Genomic DNA, 19,026 nt, shown 5'->3' with positions numbered 1-19,026 from the left:
ACACTCATTAAAAGTCTCATCATTATCATACACTCATTAAAAGTCTCATCATTATCATACACTCATTAAAAGTTTCATCATTATCAAACACTCATTAAAAGTGTCATCATTATCACACACTCATTAAAAGTCTCATCATTATCAAACACTCATTAAAAGTCTCATCATTATCAAACACTCATTAAAAGTCTCATCATTATCATACACTCATTAAAAGTCTCATCATTATCATACACTCATTAAAAGTCTCATCATTATCATACACTCATTAAAAGTCTCATCATTATCAAACACTCATTAAAAGTCTCATCATTATCATACACTCATTAAAAGTCTCATCATTATCATACACTCATTAAAAGTCTCATCATTATCATACACTCATTAAAAAGCCTCATCATTATCAAACACTCATTAAAAGTCTCATCATTATCAAACACTCATTAAAAGTCTCATCATTATCATACACTCATTAAAAAGCCTCATCATTATCAAACACTCATTAAAAGTCTCATCATTATCAAACACTCATTAAAAGTCTCATCATTATCACACACTCCTTAAAAGTCTCATTATCATACACTCATTAAAAGTCTCATCATTAGCATACACTCATTAAAAGTCTCATCATTATCAAACACTCATTAAAAGTCTCATTATCATACACTCATTAAAAGTCTCATCATTAGCATACACTCATTAAAAGTCTCATCATTATCATACACTCATTAAAAGTCTCATCATTATCATACACTCATTAAAAGTCTCATTATCATATACTCATTAAAAGTCTCATAATTAGCATACACTCATTAAAAGTCTCATCATTATCATACACTCATTAAAAGTGTCATTATCATACACTCATTAAAAGTCTCATCATTAGCATACACTCATTAAAAGTCTCATCATTATCATACACTCATTAAAAGTGTCATCATTATCATACACTCATTAAAAGTCTCATCATTATCATACACTCATTAAAAGTTTCATCATTATCAAACACTCATTAAAAGTGTCATCATTATCACACACTCATTAAAAGTCTCATCATTATCAAACACTCATTAAAAGTCTCATCATTATCAAACACTCATTAAAAGTCTCATCATTATCATACACTCATTAAAAGTCTCATCATTATCAAACACTCATTAAAAGTCTCATCATTATCAAACACTCATTAAAAGTCTCATCATTATCAAACACTCATTAAAAGTCTCATCATTATCAAACACTCATTAAAAGTCTCATCATTATCAAACACTCATTAAAAGTCTCATCATTATCAAACACTCATTAAAAGTGTCATCATTATCAAACACTCATTAAAAGTGTCATCATTATCAAACACTCATTAAAAGTCTCATCATTATCAAACACTCATTAAAAGTCTCATCATTATCATACACTCATTAAAAGTCTCATCATTATCAAACACTCATTAAAAGTCTCATCATTATCATACACTCATTAAAAAGCCTCATCATTATCAAACACTCATTAAAAGCCTCATCATTATCATACACTCATTAAAAGTCTCATCATTATCATACACTCATTAAAAGTCTCATCATTATCAAACACTCATTAAAAGTCTCATCATTATCAAACACTCATTAAAAGTCTCATCATTATCATACACTCATTAAAAAGCCTCATCATTATCAAACACTCATTAAAAGCCTCATCATTATCATACACTCATTAAAAGTCTCATCATTATCATACACTCATTAAAAGTCTCATCATTATCATACACTCATTAAAAGTCTCATCATTATCAAACACTCATTAAAAGTCTCATCATTATCATACACTCATTAAAAGTCTCATCATTATCATACACTCATTAAAAGTCTCATCATTATCATACACTCATTAAAAGTCTCATCATTATCAAACACTCATTAAAAGTCTCATCATTATCATACACTCATTAAAAGTCTCATCATTATCAAACACTCATTAAAAGTCTCATCATTATCAAACACTCATTAAAAAGCCTCATCATTATCAAACACTCATTAAAAGTCTCATCATTATCAAACACTCATTAAAAGTCTCATCATTATCAAACACTCATTAAAAGTCTCATCATTATCATACACTCATTAAAAGCCTCATCATTATCATACACTCATTAAAAGTCCCATCATTATCATACACTCATTAAAAAGCCTCATCATTATCAAACACTCATTAAAAGTATCATCATTATCACACACTCATTAAAAGTCTCATCATTATCATACACTCATTAAAAAGCCTCATCATTATCAAACACTCATTAAAAGCCTCATCATTATCACACACTCATTAAAAGTCTCATCATTATCATACACTCATTAAAAGTCTCATCATTATCAAACACTCATTAAAAGTCTCATCATTATCAAACACTCATTAAAAGTCGCATCATTATCAAACACTCATTAAAAGTCTCATCATTATCATACACTCATTAAAAGCCTCATCATTATCATACACTCATTAAAAGTCCCATCATTATCATACACTCATTAAAAAGCCTCATCATTATCAAACACTCATTAAAAGCCTCATCATTATCACACACTCATTAAAAGTCTCATCATTATCATACACTCATTAAAAGTCTCATCATTATCATACACTCATTAAAAGTCTCATCATTATCATACACTCATTAAAAAGCCTCATTATTATCAAACACTCATTAAAAGTCTCATCATTATCAAACACTCATTAAAAGTCTCATCATTATCAAACACTCATTAAAAAGTCTCATCATTATCATACACTCATTAAAAGTCTCATCATTATCAAACACTCATTAAAAGTCTCATCATTATCAAACACTCATTAAAAAGCCTCATCATTATCAAACACTCCTTAAAAGTCTCATCATTATCAAACACTCATTAAAAGTCTCATCATTAGCATACACTCATTAAAAGTCTCATCATTATCAAACACTCATTAAAAGTCTCATTATCATACACTCATTAAAAGTCTCATCATTAGCATACACTCATTAAAAGTCTCATCATTATCATACACTCATTAAAAGTCTCATCATTATCATACACTCATTAAAAGTCTCATTATCATATACTCATTAAAAGTCTCATAATTAGCATACACTCATTAAAAGTCTCATCATTATCATACACTCATTAAAAGTGTCATTATCATACACTCATTAAAAGTCTCATCATTAGCATACACTCATTAAAAGTCTCATCATTATCATACACTCATTAAAAGTGTCATCATTATCATACACTCATTAAAAGTCTCATCATTATCATACACTCATTAAAAGCCTCATCATTATCATACACTCATTAAAAGTCCCATCATTATCATACACTCATTAAAAAGCCTCATCATTATCAAACACTCATTAAAAGCCTCATCATTATCACACACTCATTAAAAGTCTCATCATTATCATACACTCATTAAAAGTCTCATCATTATCATACACTCATTAAAAGTCTCATCATTATCATACACTCATTAAAAAGCCTCATTATTATCAAACACTCATTAAAAGTCTCATCATTATCAAACACTCATTAAAAGTCTCATCATTATCAAACACTCATTAAAAAGTCTCATCATTATCATACACTCATTAAAAGTCTCATCATTATCAAACACTCATTAAAAGTCTCATCATTATCAAACACTCATTAAAAAGCCTCATCATTATCAAACACTCCTTAAAAGTCTCATCATTATCAAACACTCATTAAAAGTCTCATCATTAGCATACACTCATTAAAAGTCTCATCATTATCAAACACTCATTAAAAGTCTCATTATCATACACTCATTAAAAGTCTCATCATTAGCATACACTCATTAAAAGTCTCATCATTATCATACACTCATTAAAAGTCTCATCATTATCATACACTCATTAAAAGTCTCATTATCATATACTCATTAAAAGTCTCATAATTAGCATACACTCATTAAAAGTCTCATCATTATCATACACTCATTAAAAGTGTCATTATCATACACTCATTAAAAGTCTCATCATTAGCATACACTCATTAAAAGTCTCATCATTATCATACACTCATTAAAAGTGTCATCATTATCATACACTCATTAAAAGTCTCATCATTATCATACACTCATTAAAAGTTTCATCATTATCAAACACTCATTAAAAGTGTCATCATTATCACACACTCATTAAAAGTCTCATCATTATCAAACACTCATTAAAAGTCTCATCATTATCAAACACTCATTAAAAGTCTCATCATTATCATACACTCATTAAAAGTCTCATCATTATCAAACACTCATTAAAAGTCTCATCATTATCAAACACTCATTAAAAGTCTCATCATTATCAAACACTCATTAAAAGTCTCATCATTATCAAACACTCATTAAAAGTCTCATCATTATCAAACACTCATTAAAAGTCTCATCATTATCAAACACTCATTAAAAGTCTCATCATTATCAAACACTCATTAAAAATGTCATCATTATCAAACACTCATTAAAAGTCTCATCATTATCAAACACTCATTAAAAGTCTCATCATTATCATACACTCATTAAAAGTCTCATCATTATCAAACACTCATTAAAAGTCTCATCATTATCATACACTCATTAAAAAGCCTCATCATTATCAAACACTCATTAAAAGCCTCATCATTATCATACACTCATTAAAAGTCTCATCATTATCATACACTCATTAAAAGTCTCATCATTATCAAACACTCATTAAAAGTCTCATCATTATCAAACACTCATTAAAAGTCTCATCATTATCATACACTCATTAAAAAGCCTCATCATTATCAAACACTCATTAAAAGCCTCATCATTATCATACACTCATTAAAAGTCTCATCATTATCATACACTCATTAAAAGTCTCATCATTATCATACACTCATTAAAAGTCTCATCATTATCAAACACTCATTAAAAGTCTCATCATTATCATACACTCATTAAAAGTCTCATCATTATCATACACTCATTAAAAGTCTCATCATTATCATACACTCATTAAAAGTCTCATCATTATCAAACACTCATTAAAAGTCTCATCATTATCATACACTCATTAAAAGTCTCATCATTATCAAACACTCATTAAAAGTCTCATCATTATCAAACACTCATTAAAAAGCCTCATCATTATCAAACACTCATTAAAAGTCTCATCATTATCAAACACTCATTAAAAGTCTCATCATTATCAAACACTCATTAAAAGTCTCATCATTATCATACACTCATTAAAAGCCTCATCATTATCATACACTCATTAAAAGTCCCATCATTATCATACACTCATTAAAAAGCCTCATCATTATCAAACACTCATTAAAAGTATCATCATTATCACACACTCATTAAAAGTCTCATCATTATCATACACTCATTAAAAAGCCTCATCATTATCAAACACTCATTAAAAGCCTCATCATTATCACACACTCATTAAAAGTCTCATCATTATCATACACTCATTAAAAGTCTCATCATTATCAAACACTCATTAAAAGTCTCATCATTATCAAACACTCATTAAAAGTCTCATCATTATCATACACTCATTAAAAGTCTCATCATTATCATACACTCATTAAAAGTCTCATCATTATCAAACACTCATTAAAAGTCTCATCATTATCATACACTCATTAAAAGTCTCATCATTATCATACACTCATTAAAAGTCTCATCATTATCAAACACTCATTAAAAGTCGCATCATTATCAAACACTCATTAAAAGTCTCATCATTATCATACACTCATTAAAAGCCTCATCATTATCATACACTCATTAAAAGTCCCATCATTATCATACACTCATTAAAAAGCCTCATCATTATCAAACACTCATTAAAAGCCTCATCATTATCACACACTCATTAAAAGTCTCATCATTATCATACACTCATTAAAAGTCTCATCATTATCATACACTCATTAAAAGTCTCATCATTATCATACACTCATTAAAAAGCCTCATTATTATCAAACACTCATTAAAAGTCTCATCATTATCAAACACTCATTAAAAGTCTCATCATTATCAAACACTCATTAAAAAGTCTCATCATTATCATACACTCATTAAAAGTCTCATCATTATCAAACACTCATTAAAAGTCTCATCATTATCAAACACTCATTAAAAAGCCTCATCATTATCAAACACTCATTAAAAGTCTCATCATTATCAAACACTCATTAAAAGTCTCATCATTATCAAACACTCATTAAAAGTCTCATCATTATCATACACTCATTAAAAGCCTCATCATTATCATACACTCATTAAAAGTCCCATCATTATCATACACTCATTAAAAAGCCTCATCATTATCAAACACTCATTAAAAGTCTCATCATTATCAAACACTCATTAAAAGTCTCATCATTATCATACACTCATTAAAAGTCTCATCATTATCAAACACTCATTAAAAGTCTCATCATTATCAAACACTCATTAAAAAGTCTCATCATTATCAAACACTCATTAAAAGTCTCATCATTATCAAACACTCATTAAAAGTCTCATCATTATCATACACTCATTAAAAGCCTCATCATTATCATACACTCATTAAAAGTCTCATCATTATCATACACTCATTAAAAGTCTCATCATTATCAAACACTCATTAAAAGTCTCATCATTATCATACACTCATTAAAAGTCTCATCATTATCAAACACTCATTAAAAGTCTCATCATTATCAAACACTCATTAAAAAGCCTCATCATTATCAAACACTCATTAAAAGTCTCATCATTATCAAACACTCATTAAAAGCCTCATCATTATCACACACTCATTAAAAGTCTCATCATTATCATACACTCATTAAAAGTCTCATCATTATCAAACACTCATTAAAAGTCTCATCATTATCAAACACTCATTAAAAGCCTCATCATTATCACACACTCATTAAAAGTCTCATCATTATCAAACACTCATTAAAAGTCTCATCATTATCATACACTCATTAAAAGTCTCATCATTATCAAACACTCATTAAAAAGCCTCATCATTATCATACACTCATTAAAAGTCTCATCATTATCATACACTCATTAAAAGTCTCATCATTATCATACACTCATTAAAAGTCTCATCATTATCAAACACTCATTAAAAGTCTCATCATTATCAAACACTCATTAAAAGTCTCATCATTATCATACACTCATTAAAAAGCCTCATCATTATCAAACACTCATTAAAAGCCTCATCATTATCATACACTCGTTAAAAGTCTCATCATTATCATACACTCATTAAAAGTCTCGTCATTATCAAACACTCATTAAAAAGCCTCATCATTATCAAACACTCATTAAAAGTATCATCATTATCACACACTCATTAAAAGTCTCATCATTATCATACACTCATTAAAAAGCCTCATCATTATCAAACACTCATTAAAAGCCTCATCATTATCACACACTCATTAAAAGTCTCATCATTATCATACACTCATTAAAAGTCTCATCATTATCAAACACTCATTAAAAGTCTCATCATTATCAAACACTCATTAAAAGTCGCATCATTATCAAACACTCATTAAAAGTCTCATCATTATCATACACTCATTAAAAGCCTCATCATTATCATACACTCATTAAAAGCCCCATCATTATCATACACTCATTAAAAAGCCTCATCATTATCAAACACTCATTAAAAGCCTCATCATTATCACACACTCATTAAAAGTCTCATCATTATCATACACTCATTAAAAGTCTCATCATTATCATACACTCATTAAAAGTCTCATCATTATCAAACACTCATTAAAAGTCTCATCATTATCAAACACTCATTAAAAGTCTCATCATTATCAAACACTCATTAAAAGTCTCATCATTATCATACACTCATTAAAAAGCCTCATCATTATCAAACACTCATTAAAAGCCTCATCATTATCACACACTCATTAAAAGTCTCATCATTATCAAACACTCATTAAAAGTCTCATCATTATCATACACTCATTAAAAGTCTCATCATTATCAAACACTCATTAAAAGTCTCATCATTATCAAACACTCATTAAAAGTCTCATCATTATCAAACACTCATTAAAAGTCTCATCATTATCAAACACTCATTAAAAGTCTCATCATTATCAAACACTCATTAAAAGTCTCATCATTATCATACACTCATTAAAAAGCCTCATCATTATCAAACACTCATTAAAAGCCTCATCATTATCACACACTCATTAAAAGTCTCATCATTATCAAACACTCATTAAAAGTCTCATCATTATCATACACTCATTAAAAGTCTCATCATTATCATACACTCATTAAAAGTCTCATCATTATCAAACACTCATTAAAAGTCTCATCATTATCAAACACTCATTAAAAGTCTCATCATTATCAAACACTCATTAAAAGTCTCATCATTATCATACACTCATTAAAAAGCCTCATCATTATCAAACACTCATTAAAAGCCTCATCATTATCACACACTCATTAAAAGTCTCATCATTATCAAACACTCATTAAAAGTCTCATCATTATCACACACTCATTAAAAGTCTCATCATTATCAAACACTCATTAAAAGTCTCATCATTATCATACACTCATTAAAAGTCTCATCATTATCAAACACTCATTAAAAGTCTCATCATTATCATACACTCATTAAAAGTCTCATCATTATCAAACACTCATTAAAAAGCCTCATCATTATCAAACACTCATTAAAAGTCTCATCATTATCAAACACTCATTAAAAGTCTCATCATTATCAAACACTCATTAAAAGTCTCATCATTATCATACACTCATTAAAAGTCTCATCATTATCATACACTCATTAAAAGTCTCATCATTATCATACACTCATTAAAAGTCTCATCATTATCAAACACTCATTAAAAGTCTCATCATTATCATACACTCATTAAAAGTCTCATCATTATCAAACACTCATTAAAAGTCTCATCATTATCAAACACTCATTAAAAAGCCTCATCATTATCAAACACTCATTAAAAGTCTCATCATTATCAAACACTCATTAAAAGTCTCATCATTATCAAACACTCATTAAAAGTCTCATCATTATCATACACTCATTAAAAGCCTCATCATTATCATACACTCATTAAAAGTCCCATCATTATCATACACTCATTAAAAAGCCTCATCATTATCAAACACTCATTAAAAGCCTCATCATTATCACCATCCATCCATCCATCCATCTTCTGCCGCTTTATCCGGGGCCGGGTCGCGGGGGCAGCAGTCTGAGCAGGGACTCCCAGACTTCCTTCTCCCCAGACACTTCCTCTAACTCCTCCGGGGGGATCCCGAGGCGTTCCCAGGCCAGCCGAGAGACATAGTCTCTCCAGCGTGTCCTGGGTCTTCCCCGGGGCCTCTTCCCGGTGGGACATGCCTGAAACACCTCCCGAGGGAGGCGCCCAGGAGGCATCCGGAACAGATGCCCGAGCCACCTCAGCTGGCTCCTCTCGACGTGGAGGAGCAGCGGCTCTACTCCGAGCTCCCCCCGTGTGGCCGAGCTCCTCACCTTATCTCTAAGGGAGCGCCCAGCCACCTGGCGGAGGAAACTCATTTCGACCGCCTGTATCCGCGATCTTGTTCTTTCGGTCACTACCCAAAGCTCATGACCATAGGTGAGGGTAGGAACGTAGACCGACCGGTAAATAGAGAGCTTTGCCTTTCGGCTCAGCTCCCTCTTTACCACAACGGTCCGATGCAGCGACTGCATCACTGCAGCCGCTGCACCGATCCGCCTGTCGATCTCACGCTCCATCCTTCCCTCACTCGTGAACAAGACCCTGAGATACTTGAACTCCTCCACTTGGGGCAAGGACACCCCACCCACCTGGAGAGGGCAAGCCACCTTTTTCCGGTCGAGAACCATGGCCTCGGATTTGGAGGTGCTGATTCTCATCCCAGCCGCTTCACACTCGGCTGCAAACCGTCCCAGTGCATGTTGCAGGTCCGGGTTTGATGGAGCCATCAGGACAACATCGTCTGCAAACAGCAGAGATGAGATCCTGTGGTCCCCAAACCGGACACCCTCCGACCCCTGACTGCGCCTAGAAATTCTGTCCATAAAAATTATGAACAGAACCGGTGACACAGGGCAGCCCTGGCGGAGTCCAACATGCACTGGGAACAGGTCTGACTTACTGCCGGCAATGCGAACACAGCTCCTGCTCCGGTCATACAGGGACCGGACAGCCCTGAGCAAAGGGCCCCGGACCCCGTACTCCCGGAGCACCCCCCAAAGGACACCCCGAGGGACACGGTCAAAAGCCTTCTCCAGATCCACAAAGCACATGTGGACTGGTTGGGCAAACTCCCATGAACCCTCGAGCACCCGATGGAGGGTATAGAGCTGGTCCAGTGTTCCACGACCGGGACGAAAACCACTCTGCTCCTCCTGAATCCGAGGTTCGACTATCGGTCGGATTCTCCTCTCCAGTACCTTGGAATAGACCTTACCCGGGAGGCTGAGGAGTGTGATCCCTCTGTAGTTGGAACACACCCTCCGGTCCCCCTTCTTGAACAGAGGGACCACCACCCCGGTCTGCCAGTCCAGAGGCACGGTCCCCGAACGCCACGCGATGTTGCAGAGACGTGTCAACCAAGACAGTCCTACAACATCCAGATACTTTAGGTACTCAGGGCGGATCTCATCCACCCCCGGAGCCCTGCCACCGAGGAGTTTGCGGACAACCTCAGTAACTTCAGCTTGGGTGATGGATGAGCCAGCCTCCGAGTCCCCGGTCTCTACTTCCTCTTCAGAAGACGTGACTGAGGGATTAAGGAGATCCTCAAAGTATTCCTTCCACCGTCCGACGACATCCCCAGTTGAGGTCAGCAGGCCTCCACCCGCACCGTAAACGGTGTTTGTGAGACACTGCTTCCCCTTTCTGAGGCGCCGGACGGTTTGCCAGAATTTCTTTGGTGCCGACCGATAGTCCTCCTCCATGGCCTCCCCGAACTCCTCCCAGGCCCGGGTTTTTGCCTCTGCGACAGCGCGAGCCGCGGCTCGCTTGGCCTGCCGATACCCGTCGATGACCTCCGGAGACCTACAAGCCAGAGTGGCCTGATAGGCCTCCTTCTTTAGTCTGACGGCATCCCTTACTTCCGGTGTCCACCACCGGGTTCGGGGGTTGCCGCCACGACAGGCACCGGAGACCTTGCGACCACAGCTCCGAGCAGCCGCATCAACAATGGAGGCGGAGAACATGGTCCACTCGGACTCAATGTCCCCAGCCTCCCCCGGGACATGGGAGAAGCTCTCCCGGAGGTGCGAGTTGAATACCCTACTGACAGAGGGCTCCACTAGACGTTCCCAACAGACCCTCACAATGCGCTTGGGTCTGCCAAGTCTGTCCGGCTTCCTCCTCCGCCAGCGGATCCAACTCAACACCAGGTGGTGATCGGTTGACAACTCTGCCCCTCTCTTCACCCGAGTGTCCAAGACACGCGGCCGGAGGTCTGATGACACGACAACTAAGTCGATCATTGACCTCCGGCCTAGGGTGTCCTGGTGCCACGTGCACTGATGGACACCCTTGTGCTTGAACATGGTGTTCGTTATGGACAATCCGTGGCTAGCACAGAAGTCCAATAACTGAACACCGCTCGGGTTCAGATCGGGGAAGCCGTTCTTCCCGATCACCCCTCTCCAGGTGTCACTGTCATTGCCCACGTGGGCGTTGAAGTCCCCCAGTAGAACAACGGAGTCCCCGGTCGGTGCACTGTCCAGTACCCCTCCCAAGGACTCCAAGAAGGCCGGGTACTCTGCACTGCTGTTCGGCACATTATCACACACTCATTAAAAGTCTCATCATTATCACACACTCATTAAAAGTCTCATCATTATCAAACACTCATTAAAAGTCTCATCATTATCAAACACTCATTAAAAGTCTCATCATTATCAAACACTCATTAAAAAGCCTCATCATTATCAAACACTCATTAAAAGTCTCATCATTATCAAACACTCATTAAAAGTCTCATCATTATCAAACACTCATTAAAAGTCTCATCATTATCATACACTCATTAAAAAGCCTCATCATTATCAAACACTCATTAAAAGCCTCATCATTATCACACACTCATTAAAAGTGTCATCATTATCAAACACTCATTAAAAGTCTCATCATTATCATACACTCATTAAAAGCCTCATCATTATCAAACACTCATTAAAAGCCTCATCATTATCACACACTCATTAAAAGTCTCATCATTATCATACACTCATTAAAAGTCTCATCATTATCAAACACTCATTAAAAGTCTCATCATTATCAAACACTCATTAAAAGTCTCATCATTATCAAACACTCATTAAAAGTCTCATCATTATCATACACTCATTAAAAAGCCTCATCATTATCAAACACTCATTAAAAGCCTCATCATTATCACACACTCATTAAAAGTCTCATCATTATCAAACACTCATTAAAAGTCTCATCATTATCATACACTCATTAAAAGTCTCATCATTATCAAACACTCATTAAAAAGCCTCATCATTATCAAACACTCATTAAAAGTCTCATCATTATCAAACACTCATTAAAAGTCTCATCATTATCACACACTCATTAAAAGTCTCATCATTATCATACACTCATTAAAAGTCTCATCATTATCATACACTCATTAAAAGTCTCATCATTATCAAACACTCATTAAAAGTCTCATCATTATCATACACTCATTAAAAGTCTCATCATTATCAAACACTCATTAAAAGTCTCATCATTATCAAACACTCATTAAAAAGCCTCATCATTATCAAACACTCATTAAAAGTCTCATCATTATCAAACACTCATTAAAAGTCTCATCATTATCAAACACTCATTAAAAGTCTCATCATTATCATACACTCATTAAAAGCCTCATCATTATCATACACTCATTAAAAGTCCCATCATTATCATACACTCATTAAAAAGCCTCATCATTATCAAACACTCATTAAAAGCCTCATCATTATCACACACTCATTAAAAGTCTCATCATTATCATACACTCATTAAAAGTCTCATCATTATCAAACACTCATTAAAAGTCTCATCATTATCAAACACTCATTAAAAAGCCTCATCATTATCAAACACTCATTAAAAGTCTCATCATTATCAAACACTCATTAAAAGTCTCATCATTATCAAACACTCATTAAAAGTCTCATCATTATCATACACTCATTAAAAAGCCTCATCATTATCACACACTCATTAAAAGTCTCATCATTATCAAACACTCATTAAAAGTCTCATCATTATCAAACACTCATTAAAAAGCCTCATCATTATCAAACATTCATTAAAAGTCTCATCATTATCAAACACTCATTAAAAGTCTCATCATTATCAAACACTCATTAAAAGTCTCATTATCATACACTCATTAAAAGTCTCATTAGCATACACTCATTAAAAGTCCCATCATTATCAAACACTCATTAAAAGTGTCATCATTATCACACACTCATTAAAAGTCTCATCATTATCATACACTCATTAAAAGTCTCATCATTATCAAACACTCATTAAAAGCCTCATCATTATCAAACACTCATTAAAAGTGTCATCATTATCACACACTCATTAAAAGTCTCATCATTATCATACACTCATTAAAAGTCTCATCATTATCAAACACTCATTAAAAGTCTCATCATTATCATACACTCATTAAAAGTCTCATCATTATCATACACTCATTAAAAGTCTCATCATTATCAAACACTCATTAAAAGTCTCATCATTATCATACACTCATTAAAAGTCTCATCATTATCAAACACTCATTAAAAGTCTCATCATTATCAAACACTCATTAAAAAGCCTCATCATTATCAAACACTCATTAAAAGTCTCATCATTATCAAACACTCATTAAAAGTCTCATCATTATCAAACACTCATTAAAAGTCTCATTATCATACACTCATTAAAAGTCTCATTAGCATACACTCATTAAAAGTCCCATCATTATCAAACACTCATTAAAAGTGTCATCATTATCACACACTCATTAAAAGTCTCATCATTATCATACACTCATTAAAAGTCTCATCATTATCAAACACTCATTAAAAGTCTCATCATTATCAAACACTCATTAAAAGTGTCATCATTATCACACACTCATTAAAAGTCTCATCATTATCATACACTCATTAAAAGCCTCATCATTATCAAACACTCATTAAAAGTCTCATCATTATCAAACACTCATTAAAAGTCGCATCATTATCAAACACTCATTAAAAGTCTCATCATTATCATACACTCATTAAAAGTCTCATCATTATCAAACACTCATTAAAAGTCTCATTATCATACACTCATTAAAAGTCTCATCATTAGCATACACTCATTAAAAGTCTCATCATTATCATACACTCGTTAAAAGTCTCATCATTATCAAACACTCGTTAAAAGTCTCATCATTATCAAACACTCGTTAAAAGTCTCATCATTATCAAACACTCATTAAAAGTCTCATCATTATCATACACTCATTAAAAGTCTCATCATTATCAAACACTCATTAAAAGTCTCATCATTATCAAACACTCATTAAAAGTCTCATCATTATCAAACACTCATTAAAAGTCTCATCATTATCAAACACTCATTAAAAGCCTCATCATTATCAAACACTCATTAAAAGTCTCATCATTATCAAACACTCATTAAAAGTCTCATCATTAGCATACACTCATTAAAAGTCTCATCATTATCAAACACTCATTAAAAGTCTCATCATTATCAAACACTCATTAAAAGTCTCATTATCATACACTCATTAAAAGTCTCATCATTAGCATACACTCATTAAAAGCCTCATCATTATCATACACTCATTAAAAGCCTCATCATTATCAAACACTCATTAAAAGTTTCATCATTATCACACACTCATTAAAAGTCTCATTATCATATACTCATTAAAAGTCTCATCATTAGCATACACATTAAAAGTCTCATCATTAGCATACACTCATTAAAAGTCTCATTATCATATACTCATTAAAAGTCTCATCATTAGCATACTCATTAAAAGTCTCATCATTAGCATACTCATTAAAAGTCTCATCATTAGCATACACATTAAAAGTCTCATCATTATCAAACACTCATTAAAAGTGTCATCATTATCATACACTCATTAAAAGTCTCATCATTATCAAACACTCATTAAAAGTGTCATCATTATCATACACTCATTAAAAGCCTCATCATTATCAAACACTCATTAAAAGTCTCATCATTATCATACACTCATTAAAAGTCTCATCATTATCAAACACTCATTAAAAGTGTCATCATTATCAAACACTCATTAAAAGTCTCATCATTATCAAACACTCATTAAAAGTCTCATCATTATCATACACTCATTAAAAGTCTCATCATTATCAAACACTCATTAAAAGTCTCATCATTATCATACACTCATTAAAAAGCCTCATCATTATCAAACACTCATTAAAAGCCTCATCATTATCATACACTCATTAAAAGTCTCATCATTATCATACACTCATTAAAAGTCTCATCATTATCAAACACTCATTAAAAGTCTCATCATTATCAAACACTCATTAAAAGTGTCATCATTATCACACACTCATTAAAAGTCTCATCATTATCATACACTCATTAAAAGCCTCATCATTATCAAACACTCATTAAAAGTCTCATCATTATCAAACACTCATTAAAAGTCGCATCATTATCAAACACTCATTAAAAGTCTCATTATCATACACTCATTAAAAGTCTCATCATTAGCATACACTCATTAAAAGTCTCATCATTATCATACACTCGTTAAAAGTCTCATCATTATCAAACACTCGTTAAAAGTCTCATCATTATCAAACACTCGTTAAAAGTCTCATCATTATCAAACACTCATTAAAAGTCTCATCATTATCATACACTCATTAAAAGTCTCATCATTATCAAACACTCATTAAAAGTCTCATCATTATCAAACACTCATTAAAAGTCTCATCATTATCAAACACTCATTAAAAGTCTCATCATTATCAAACACTCATTAAAAGCCTCATCATTATCAAACACTCATTAAAAGTCTCATCATTATCAAACACTCATTAAAAGTCTCATCATTAGCATACACTCATTAAAAGTCTCATCATTATCAAACACTCATTAAAAGTCTCATCATTATCAAACACTCATTAAAAGTCTCATTATCATACACTCATTAAAAGTCTCATCATTAGCATACACTCATTAAAAGCCTCATCATTATCATACACTCATTAAAAGCCTCATCATTATCAAACACTCATTAAAAGTTTCATCATTATCACACACTCATTAAAAGCCTCATCATTATCATACACTCATTAAAAGTCTCATTATCATATACTCATTAAAAGTCTCATCATTAGCATACACATTAAAAGTCTCATCATTAGCATACACTCATTAAAAGTCTCATTATCATATACTCATTAAAAGTCTCATCATTAGCATACTCATTAAAAGTCTCATCATTAGCATACTCATTAAAAGTCTCATCATTAGCATACACATTAAAAGTCTCATCATTATCAAACACTCATTAAAAGTCTCATCATTATCAAACACTCATTAAAAGTCGCATCATTATCAAACACTCATTAAAAGTGTCATCATTATCATACACTCATTAAAAGTCTCATCATTATCAAACACTCATTAAAAGCCTCATCATTATCAAACACTCATTAAAAGTCTCATCATTATCATACACTCATTAAAAGTCTCATCATTATCATACACTCATTAAAAGTCTCATCATTATCATACACTCATTAAAAGTCTCATTATCAAACACTCATTAAAAGTCTCATCATTATCATACACTCATTAAAAGTCTCATCATTATCAAACACTCATTAAAAGTCTCATCATTATCATACACTCATTAAAAGTCTCATCATTATCATACACTCATTAAAAGTCTCATCATTATCAAACACTCATTAAAAGTCTCATCATTATCATACACTCATTAAAAGTCTCATCATTATCATACACTCATTAAAAGTCTCATCATTATCAAACACTCATTAAAAGTCTCATCATTATCACACACTCATTAAAAAGCCTCATCATTATCAAACACTCATTAAAAGCCTCATCATTATCATACACTCATTAAAAGTCTCATCATTATCATACACTCATTAAAAGTCTCATCATTATCAAACACTCATTAAAAAGCCTCATCATTATCAAACACTCATTAAAAGTCTCATCATTATCACACACTCATTAAAAGTCTCATCATTATCATACACTCATTAAAAAGCCTCATCATTATCAAACACTCATTAAAAGCCTCATCATTATCACACACTCATTAAAAGTCTCATCATTATCATACACTCATTAAAAGTCTCATCATTATCAAACACTCATTAAAAGTCTCATCATTATCAAACACTCATTAAAAGTCGCATCATTATCAAACACTCATTAAAAGTATCATCATTATCATACACTCATTAAAAGCCTCATCATTATCATACACTCATTAAAAGTCCCATCATTATCATACACTCATTAAAAAGCCTCATCATTATCAAACACTCATTAAAAGCCTCATCATTATCACACACTCATTAAAAGTCTCATCATTATCATACACTCATTAAAAGTCTCATCATTATCAAACACTCATTAAAAGTCTCATCATTATCAAACACTCATTAAAAGTCTCATCATTATCAAACACTCATTAAAAAGCCTCATCATTATCAAACACTCATTAAAAGTCTCATCATTATCAAACACTCATTAAAAAGCCTCATCATTATCAAACACTCATTAAAAGTCTCATCATTATCATACACTCATTAAAAGCCTCATCATTATCACACACTCATTAAAAGTCTCATCATTATCACACACTCATTAAAAGTCTCATCATTATCATACACTCATTAAAAGTCTCATCATTATCATACACTCATTAAAAGTCTCATCATTATCATACACTCATTAAAAGTCTCATCATTATCATACACTCATTAAAAGTCTCATCATTATCAAACACTCATTAAAAGTCTCATCATTATCATACACTCATTAAAAGTCTCATCATTATCAAACACTCATTAAAAGTCTCATCATTATCAAACACTCATTAAAAGTCTCATCATTATCATACACTCATTAAAAGTCTCATCATTATCATACACTCATTAAAAGTCTCATCATTATCAAACACTCATTAAAAGTCTCATCATTATCATACACTCATTAAAAGTCTCATCATTATCAAACACTCATTAAAAGTCTCATCATTATCAAACACTCATTAAAAGTCTCATCATTATCATACACTCATTAAAAGTCTCATCATTATCAAACACTCATTAAAAGTCTCATCATTATCAAACACTCATTAAAAGTCTCATCATTATCATACACTCATTAAAAGTCTCATCATTATCAAACACTCATTAAAAGTCTCATCATTATCATACACTCATTAAAAGTGTCATCATTAAAGGATCTTAAACATTCTGCTTTTTATTCATAGTAAAAAAGAAGAAACCAAAACTGTTTAATAAATTCGACAAAAACATCAAAAGTGAGATTGACGCAGCAGAAAAACTCAGGAAAAAGGTACAAACACTTTTGAAGATTTTTAAAGTAAATAAAATGTTGTAGATATAAATATTAAAGTGTGTTTTCATTTTATGTGTAATTGTGTTCTCTAATTATTATCTTTGTTTTATGTTAATTCTGTTTATTCCAGGGTAAAATTTATTTGTTTATTCCAGGGTAAACTAGAGGAGGCGCTGCAGGCGTTTGAGGCTTTGGTTCAAAAATATCCACAAAGTCCCAGAGCCAGATACGGAAAAGCTCAGGTAATGTTTATCATGTTTATCATGATGTTTATCATGAT

At 32.8% G+C, this 19,026-nt stretch overlaps 1 protein-coding gene across 1 annotated transcript in view; it reads left to right on the top strand.

The window, feature by feature from the left end:
• LOC140364905 (aspartyl/asparaginyl beta-hydroxylase-like) overlaps positions 1 to 19,026 on the top strand; it is a 47,370-nt gene that overhangs the window by 17,026 nt on the left and 11,318 nt on the right. Inside the window, exons 9-10 of the mRNA XM_072451286.1 lie at positions 18,658 to 18,743; positions 18,902 to 18,988. Of these exons, the coding sequence (XP_072307387.1) occupies positions 18,658 to 18,743; positions 18,902 to 18,988 (173 nt within the window). The remainder of the gene's footprint in view (positions 1 to 18,657; positions 18,744 to 18,901; positions 18,989 to 19,026) is intronic.

Source organism: Eucyclogobius newberryi, unplaced genomic scaffold (genome assembly GCF_026437365.1).
Source record: "Eucyclogobius newberryi isolate DKJ021-1_F unplaced genomic scaffold, fEucNew1.0.hap1 SCAF_18, whole genome shotgun sequence".
In the NCBI taxonomy this organism is placed as follows: Eukaryota; Metazoa; Chordata; class Actinopteri; order Gobiiformes; family Gobiidae; genus Eucyclogobius; species Eucyclogobius newberryi.
Note: the sequence above shows the minus strand (reverse complement) of the source record. Positions and strands in the feature narration are given on the sequence as shown.